Consider the following 8,163-nt stretch of genomic DNA (forward strand, 5'->3'; position numbering starts at 1 on the left):
GGGGCGGGGGCTTGCCTCGGTTCTGGAGAGAATGGGTTGCCTAGGCCTAGTCTGCTGGGGGAGGAGGCCTGAGGGCAGCTGACGGGCCTGACAGGGGAGGGTCTGCCCTGAAACAGGAGCCCCTACTGTGGCACCTGTAATCTGCTAGCCTGAGTCACCAAGCCAGCTTGGGGACCAGGAACTGGTTTGCCCAGCAGGGATGAGGTAACAGCATCTGGTTCCCTCTGAGAGGCCCCAACTTGACTCTCTGGAGCCCGCCCCCACCCCACCCCCCCGCTGCATCTGGGCTGGGCCTTGGTTTCTGGCACAGCTGCCAAGTTTTGGTACCACCCACCCAGTCCCTGTCGGTTGTACTGGCTGGCCCAGCTCTCTAATTGCTGGGTGAGGAGCTATTCTGCAGAGCTGGTACACGGAAAAGTGTACACTGCGGGGCACATGGGCACCCAGCCTGACCAGCTCCAGGACTAGGGGAAGGAGTGGCCCAGGCTTCAAGCCAGCACCCAGCCCCCTAGAGGGCCTCTGGCTTAGAGACCTTGGTTTGGAGGGGTCTGTGAAATGGACACTTAAGGCCTGTGGGGAACAGGACTGTCTAACCTTTCTCTCCTCAGGCAGAGGACTCAGGTTAAGGAGTGGGCCTAGATGGGTCTCAGCTAAACTTAAGGGTCTGTCCTGGCCACAGGCTCCACCCAAGCCTGGCCAGCACTAAAGTGGCTGGAGCTGGGGGGGAATAAATGGGCAGAGGGAGCGACAGGAAGCAGCTCTCCTGGCCTCCAACCCAGGAGCTGCAAACACACACCCCCCCCCCAAACACACCCACCACCCACAGCCCCCCCCCCAAACACACCCACCACCCACAGCACATCTACACACACCTGCTACTCACAGGGCCAGACACACCGTCCCTTTGGCAGTCAAATCACACCCCTCTCTGCCCTGAAAAGGTGGGGCACACCAGAGCACAACCCACAGCCCCAGCCATACCCTGGCACAAGACCCACCTTCTGGGGCCAGGGGGGCTGCCAGGTGTGGTCAGGAGGGCGGGGCCATGGCCACAGGGAGCACACCGGGAATCTCTGCTTAGAATCCCAAGGATACACCTGCCCCACCAGGGCAGCACTGAGAGCACAGGCCTGTGTGCTGCCTCCCCTGGGCCAGGAAGCACATCTGTTTCAACCTTGAGTCCCCATACCCCGACCACCCGACAGTGCCTGGCAGCAGTCACAATGAATCATCCCTAAGGACGCCGAGCTTTACCACAGGGCTGGAGAGACGCCACCTGCACAGCCAGACTGGATCTGTGCTCCAGGCCAGCCACCCAGGAGCGAGCAAAAGCCCAGAAGGGAAGCCAGATGTCTGAGGCAGGGGTGGGAGGTAAGGGGCTGCTTCCCAACGTAATTTTTCAGAATACAAATTAGCTCAAAGTCTCACCCCTGCTTAAAAATACCCATGGCCCTCCATGTCTACTGGTAATGTCCACATTCCTTGCCTGTGGCCAACCCAAAGACCCACAAGCTTTGTCTGCCCCATTTCCTGCACCTTCACAGGGCCTCCATTTTTATGGCACTATAGCCAGATAGTAAGATGGGAGGTGGATTCTGGGAGGGGCAGGACCCTACCAGAGCCTTCAGAAGCTCCAGTGAGCTGGCTTAGGCCAACCCTAAACCCAGCAGGAGCCTGGGCACCAGGGTTCAGACTTTCCACCGAGAATGTTTCATGCTCTACCCTACCCATGCCTTGGGTGACTTGCCCTTTTGTTTTTCTGGGTTCCCTAACATTGTTCCATCTGAAAATCCCACTGGTGCTGAAGAACCGAATTTCAGCCCACACAGCAGCTCTGGAACCATGTGGTGCTGGGGCAAGGTTCTTCCACTCACCAGCACGCGTGCCCAGCAGCTGCACACACAGGCACAGAGCACAGCCTCCCATGGATCACAACCAAGGGAGGCACTACAGCCCAGGTCCACAGCCCCAACCTCGATCATCCTCAATCCTCTGACTCAAGCCAGGGATAGGCCTGCCGTTATCACCCAGGGCCTCCTCGTAGAAAACATGGTTTTATTCTGGGTGAGGCCAATGTTCCCATCCCAGCCTCCCTGTCTCAGCCTCCATCTCTGTCTCTTGTACCTGCCCGTCTGCATCTTGGGCTCCTCATCTCCCAGCCTCCTTTCCCGGGCCACATCTACTCCAGGAGCAAGGATGGGCCCTGCCAGGGTGCTCCTCAGCCAGGAGGGCCTGGCCCTGGCTCCCGCTGTCGGCCCTCTACGCAGCCCACAGCCCCACTGGATCCCTCCTCTTGCCGGCCTCCCCATCCCTGATTGGCCTCAGCAGATTCTGCACCAGACCACTGTCAGGAAGGAGCTGCCATTCAGGGCAGACTTGCCCAAGCCATCTTGACAGTGCTGCTGCTGTCAACTCCTCCATTGGCCTCAGATCTTGGAGGACTCAAGCCGAGGACTCCAGGGCGCCAGGGGCTCCCGCAGCGCCTGCAGCTCTTGTTCCAGTGCTTGGTTGCGGCGGTACATGTCCATGTAGCCCCCCTGGATCTCCCGCTGGTAGCGCAGCACCCGCTCCTTCTCCTCCTGCCACGTCCGCCGCTCCTGCTCGAAGCGCAGCGCCTGCTCCTGTCCCCGGAGCCGCTCCTGCAGCAGCTCTGCCCGCAGCTGCTTGGCGCCATCTCCAGCCTCACTGCTTCCAGCCTCCCCCAGGAGCCCCCTGCTCTTGCAGTCATCAGTCTCACAGCTGCCTGGGGCTTCCTCCCGAGGGGCCTGCTCCTGCAGGCTCTGCACGGCCTCACGCAGCCGGGCCAGCTCTGCGTCCTGGGCCTGGGCTTGGGCTCGGCTGCCCCGAAGTTGGGTCTTCAGGTTGAAGATCTCAGCCAGCTTCTGCGCCAGCTCAGCCTGGGCCTCCCGCAGCTGCTGCTTCAGGAGGCTGATCTCCGCTGTCTTCTGGCACACCTGAAAGAGGGCAAAGGATGGGCAAGGGCCAAGCAAAGCCAGGGAGAGGAGTCCGGCTGGGGGACGGGAAGAGGATGGGGTTATAGCAATAGGGACAGGAAAGTTCCTGAGAGCCTGGCCTCTCACCTCCCATCGGGCTTCCTCCTCTGGTCGCGTCGTGGGGTCGGCCTCTGGGGGCCGAGGCTCAGGGGCCAGGCCCTGCTGTGCCTGCAGCTCCTTGCGCAGGCGCCGCTGCTCTTGCTGAGCCATAAACAGCTGTAGCTGGAGGTTGCGCTCACTGCGTTCGGCCTTGTGGGCCACCTCGTGCAGCCGCTCCATATACAGGCGCTTTAGCTCGGACAGCCACAGCCGCTGGCGCTCCTCCAGCACCTGCCAAAGGGAAGAGGTGCCTGGTGGGGCTGGCGCATCCATAAGCGCTCTGATGCTATAGCCAACATCCTGTGCCCCAACACCATAGGGTGCAGGGCCAAATGCCCTGGCCACACATGTGCCCTACCCTGGGATGCCCTCCAGCGGTGAAGTTTCCCCAACATACAGCCCTCCCAGGGAATCTCTCTTACACGACCCCAGCAAGGACCCCCAGTGACCTGACATCCCACCACATGAGCTGGGCGGAGAGCAGCCAAATCATCTACTTTCTTACCCTTATTGTCCAATGCCAAGGGAGAGAAGAGGGCCCCAGGACAGAGGCTTCTCTCACCTGTGTGAAGGGATTGGCACCATCCTCATCGCTGAGGCCTCTCTTGAGATCCTCACAGGTGTCAGGCAGCATGGCCACCACCTCCTCGGCAGTGGGGCAGAACTCATAGGGGGGTGGTGGCTCAGGCAGGCAGCTCAGCATGGACAGTGGCCCAGCCTCCTTGGGGCTCCGCGAGGCCCGGTCCAGGGAGCCCCCGAGATGGTTGATGTGGCCCAGGGAGGAGCTGAAGGGGCCAGGGCCAGGGCCAGGACTGCGGCCAAAGCTGCCCCCACTGGAAGAGTCAGACAGGCTGGGCTCGGGTTCAGGGCCACCCTCGTCCAGGCTGAGGGCATGCAGCAGCTGGGCACGGGCCTGTGCCTGGCTGGCCCGGGGCCCCGGACTCAAGGGAGGGTGGCAGGCTAGTGTGTGCAGACTGCCATTGCTGCGCCACAGCTTCTGGCCCTTGTGGGCCGCCAGGCTCTGCATGGACAGGAAGCCTTTCCCGGTGCCTGCCACAGGCTTGAACACAGATGGGCGAATGCGGCACTGCCAGGAAGAGAGAGCAGGTGTGAGGCCCCAGGCTGACTGCGCTACCATCCGATGCTCTCACAGCCCCTGGGGATCCTCTTTCAGACATGGGGCACATGCCACCGAGAGGCAGACCAAGCCTCTAGCTAGCCCATAGCAGAACTTTCAAGTCCCAGCCCTGTCCCAGCATCAGGGTCTCCAGGGAGGCCCCAAGTTCCCCATCCCCACCCTCCCACACGAAGGAGGGGTGTGGGCAGAGGCACACCTTGTCAAAACGACCCCGCTCAGGCAGCGAAGTCTTGCTGAAGTCACTGGCCCGAGGATGTTCCTGGTAGTAGAGGGTGGCATAGTCGGCGGGCTCGTTCCGAGCAACCCGCTTGGTGGTCTTGCCATCCTTCTTGGGGAGGTGCAGGTAGCTGAGGATCTCGCGCTGGCCCAAGCCCTTCCGGAGGAGCCCATCAGGCTGGCGGGAGGCCCGGGACCCTGCGAGTGCTGCCCGTAGCTCCTCAGGGGAGAAGTCCTGCCGTTCCAACAGGCTGCCCACGCTGCCCATGGCAATGCCAGCAGGGTCTGGGACTGTGGCCATGAAGTTTCAACAGGGCACAGGCAGCTGCTTCTGGGGATCAGGATGCTCCATCAGGGGTGGGTGGGCACTTGCAGCCGACCTTCCCTGATGCCCTAAACCCAGATGCTTGTTCTGTGCTGGCTCTCTACCCAGCTCGGGAAAGGCAGATATGGGTCTGGGGAGACTCCAGGACAGGATTTCTAGGCTGGCAAGAAAAAGGGGTACAGGCCCCAAAGCCACCTTCCCGGTGCCCCAGCTCTAGCTACGGGCCAGTGTGTGACTGGGGGGCATGAGGGAAGAGGTCAACTCCTCCATTGGCCTCAGATCTTGGAGGACTCAAGCCGAGGACTCCAGGGCGCCAGGGGCTCCCGCAGCGCCTGCAGCTCTTGTTCCAGTGCTTGGTTGCGGCGGTACATGTCCATGTAGCCCCCCTGGATCTCCCGCTGGTAGCGCAGCACCCGCTCCTTCTCCTCCTGCCACGTCCGCCGCTCCTGCTCAAAGCGCAGCGCCTGCTCCTGTCCCCGGAGCCGCTCCTGCAGCAGCTCTGCCCGCAGCTGCTTGGCGCCATCTCCAGCCTCACTGCTTCCAGCCTCCCCCAGGAGCCCCCTGCTCTTGCAGTCATCAGTCTCACAGCTGCCTGGGGCTTCCTCCCGAGGGGCCTGCTCCTGCAGGCTCTGCACGGCCTCACGCAGCCGGGCCAGCTCTGCGTCCTGGGCCTGGGCTTGGGCTCGGCTGCCCCGAAGTTGGGTCTTCAGGTTGAAGATCTCAGCCAGCTTCTGCGCCAGCTCAGCCTGGGCCTCCCGCAGCTGCTGCTTCAGGAGGCTGATCTCCGCTGTCTTCTGGCACACCTGAAAGAGGGCAAAGGATGGGCAAGAGCCAAGCAAAGCCAGGGAGAGGAGTCCGGCTGGGGGACGGGAAGAGGATGGGATTATAGCAATAGGGTCAGGAAAGTTCCTGAGAGCCTGGCCTCTCACCTCCCATCGGGCTTCCTCCTCTGGTCGCGTCGTGGGGTCGGCCTCTGGGGGCCGAGGCTCAGGGGCCAGGCCCTGCTGTGCCTGCAGCTCCTTGCGCAGGCGCCGCTGCTCTTGCTGAGCCATAAACAGCTGTAGCTGGAGGTTGCGCTCACTGCGTTCGGCCTTGTGGGCCACCTCGTGCAGCCGCTCCATATACAGGCGCTTTAGCTCGGACAGCCACAGCCGCTGGCGCTCCTCCAGCACCTGCCAAAGGGAAGAGGTGCCTGGTGGGGCTGGCGCATCCATAAGCGCTCTGATGCTATAGCCAACATCCTGTGCCCCAACACCATAGGGTGCAGGGCCAAATGCCCTGGCCACACATGTGCCCTACCCTGGGATGCCCTCCAGCGGTGAAGTTTCCCCAACATACAGCCCTCCCAGGGAATCTCTCTTACACGACCCCAGCAAGGACCCCCAGTGACCTGACATCCCACCACATGAGCTGGGCGGAGAGCAGCCAAATCATCTACTTTCTTACCCTTATTGTCCAATGCCAAGGGAGAGAAGAGGGCCCCAGGACAGAGGCTTCTCTCACCTGTGTGAAGGGATTGGCACCATCCTCATCGCTGAGGCCTCTCTTGAGATCCTCACAGGTGTCAGGCAGCATGGCCACCACCTCCTCGGCAGTGGGGCAGAACTCATAGGGGGGTGGTGGCTCAGGCAGGCAGCTCAGCATGGACAGTGGCCCAGCCTCCTTGGGGCTCCGCGAGGCCCGGTCCAGGGAGCCCCCGAGATGGTTGATGTGGCCCAGGGAGGAGCTGAAGGGGCCAGGGCCAGGGCCAGGACTGCGGCCAAAGCTGCCCCCACTGGAAGAGTCAGACAGGCTGGGCTCGGGTTCAGGGCCACCCTCGTCCAGGCTGAGGGCATGCAGCAGCTGGGCACGGGCCTGTGCCTGGCTGGCCCGGGGCCCCGGACTCAAGGGAGGGTGGCAGGCTAGTGTGTGCAGACTGCCATTGCTGCGCCACAGCTTCTGGCCCTTGTGGGCCGCCAGGCTCTGCATGGACAGGAAGCCTTTCCCGGTGCCTGCCACAGGCTTGAACACAGATGGGCGAATGCGGCACTGCCAGGAAGAGAGAGCAGGTGTGAGGCCCCAGGCTGACTGCGCTACCATCCGATGCTCTCACAGCCCCTGGGGATCCTCTTTCAGACATGGGGCACATGCCACCGAGAGGCAGACCAAGCCTCTAGCTAGCCCATAGCAGAACTTTCAAGTCCCAGCCCTGTCCCAGCATCAGGGTCTCCAGGGAGGCCCCAAGTTCCCCATCCCCACCCTCCCACACGAAGGAGGGGTGTGGGCAGAGGCACACCTTGTCAAAACGACCCCGCTCAGGCAGCGAAGTCTTGCTGAAGTCACTGGCCCGAGGATGTTCCTGGTAGTAGAGGGTGGCATAGTCGGCGGGCTCGTTCCGAGCAACCCGCTTGGTGGTCTTGCCATCCTTCTTGGGGAGGTGCAGGTAGCTGAGGATCTCGCGCTGGCCCAAGCCCTTCCGGAGGAGCCCATCAGGCTGGCGGGAGGCCCGGGACCCTGCGAGTGCTGCCCGTAGCTCCTCAGGGGAGAAGTCCTGCCGTTCCAACAGGCTGCCCACGCTGCCCATGGCAATGCCAGCAGGGTCTGGGACTGTGGCCATGAAGTTTCAACAGGGCACAGGCAGCTGCTTCTGGGGATCAGGATGCTCCATCAGGGGTGGGTGGGCACTTGCGGCCGACCTTCCCTGATGCCCTAAACCCAGATGCTTGTTCTGTGCTGGCTCTCTACCCAGCTCGGGAAAGGCAGATATGGGTCTGGAGAGACTCCAGGACAGGATTTCTAGGCTGGCAAGAAAAAAGGGTACAGGCCCCAAAGCCACCTTCCCGGTGCCCCAGCTCTAGCTACGGGCCAGTGTGTGACTGGGGGGCATGAGGGAAGGCCCTGAAGCAGCAAGACAGGGCACCTCCCAGGATGGGGCCAGCTGAGGATGCAGCCAGCTGAGGATGCAGGCTCCATCTGACCACCTTGCTCACTCTCCTGCTAGGCTCCCCATCCAATCTGGGAGGTGGACAGAGGGCACAAGGAACCAGCCAGCAGCCTCAGACTCTCCATGCCTCCTTCTTCCCTTGGGGTGCGGGATTCAGTTCAGCTCTCCTACAGAGAGGCAGCTCCCCAAGGGAAGCACCTGGAGGGTGGGGTTACAAGGAGGAGGGATACAAACAGGAAGGGCCCCAGGGGAGGAAGGATGGTGGAAACAATGGCCACAGTTTCCGGAACAGGTGTTGGTAGGAGGCAGAGGGAAGGGGCAGCCAGAGCCCCTGCCACCCCCTATACACACTGCTACTCTAGAGCTCACCACCAGGAAAGGGGCGTCCTAAATCCTGGCCCAGCATGGAGCCAGTCAGTGTGTGGGGCCTGGCTTCCTCATCCAGACAATGGCCATGACAACTCTTATC

At 62.2% G+C, this 8,163-nt stretch overlaps 2 protein-coding genes across 3 annotated transcripts in view; both read right to left on the reverse strand.

Moving 5' to 3' along the window:
- Positions 1-2,035: 2,035 nt before the first annotated feature.
- LOC105293495 (NEDD4-binding protein 3) overlaps positions 2,036-8,163 on the reverse strand; it is an 11,876-nt gene continuing 5,748 nt past the window's right edge. The window contains exons 2-6 of one of the 2 annotated variants that reach the window (XM_023531842.1): positions 7,047-7,394; positions 6,275-6,799; positions 5,701-5,943; positions 5,046-5,574; positions 2,036-2,425 (exon numbers count right to left, since the gene is read on the reverse strand). In XM_023531842.1, the coding sequence (XP_023387610.1) occupies positions 5,047-5,574; positions 5,701-5,943; positions 6,275-6,799; positions 7,047-7,367 (1,617 nt within the window). In that variant the 5' untranslated portion in view covers positions 7,368-7,394 and the 3' untranslated portion in view covers positions 2,036-2,425; position 5,046. Of the gene's footprint in view, positions 2,426-5,045; positions 5,575-5,700; positions 5,944-6,274; positions 6,800-7,046; positions 7,398-8,163 lie in introns of both variants that reach the window. The other variant, XM_011362168.2, reaches the window with a different exon arrangement.
- On the reverse strand, positions 2,039-4,787 carry N4BP3 (NEDD4 binding protein 3). Its single transcript, XM_011362171.2, has 4 exons — positions 4,427-4,787; positions 3,655-4,179; positions 3,081-3,323; positions 2,039-2,954 (listed from the first exon to the last, which is right to left on the reverse strand). The coding sequence occupies exons 1-4, from the start codon at positions 4,745-4,747 to the stop codon at positions 2,427-2,429; spliced, it is 1,617 nt and encodes a 538-aa protein (XP_011360473.1). The 5' UTR covers positions 4,748-4,787; the 3' UTR covers positions 2,039-2,426.

The sequence above is a fragment of the Pteropus vampyrus genome, unplaced genomic scaffold (assembly GCF_000151845.1).
Source record: "Pteropus vampyrus isolate Shadow unplaced genomic scaffold, Pvam_2.0 Scaffold74, whole genome shotgun sequence".
Classification (NCBI taxonomy): domain Eukaryota; kingdom Metazoa; phylum Chordata; class Mammalia; order Chiroptera; family Pteropodidae; genus Pteropus; species Pteropus vampyrus.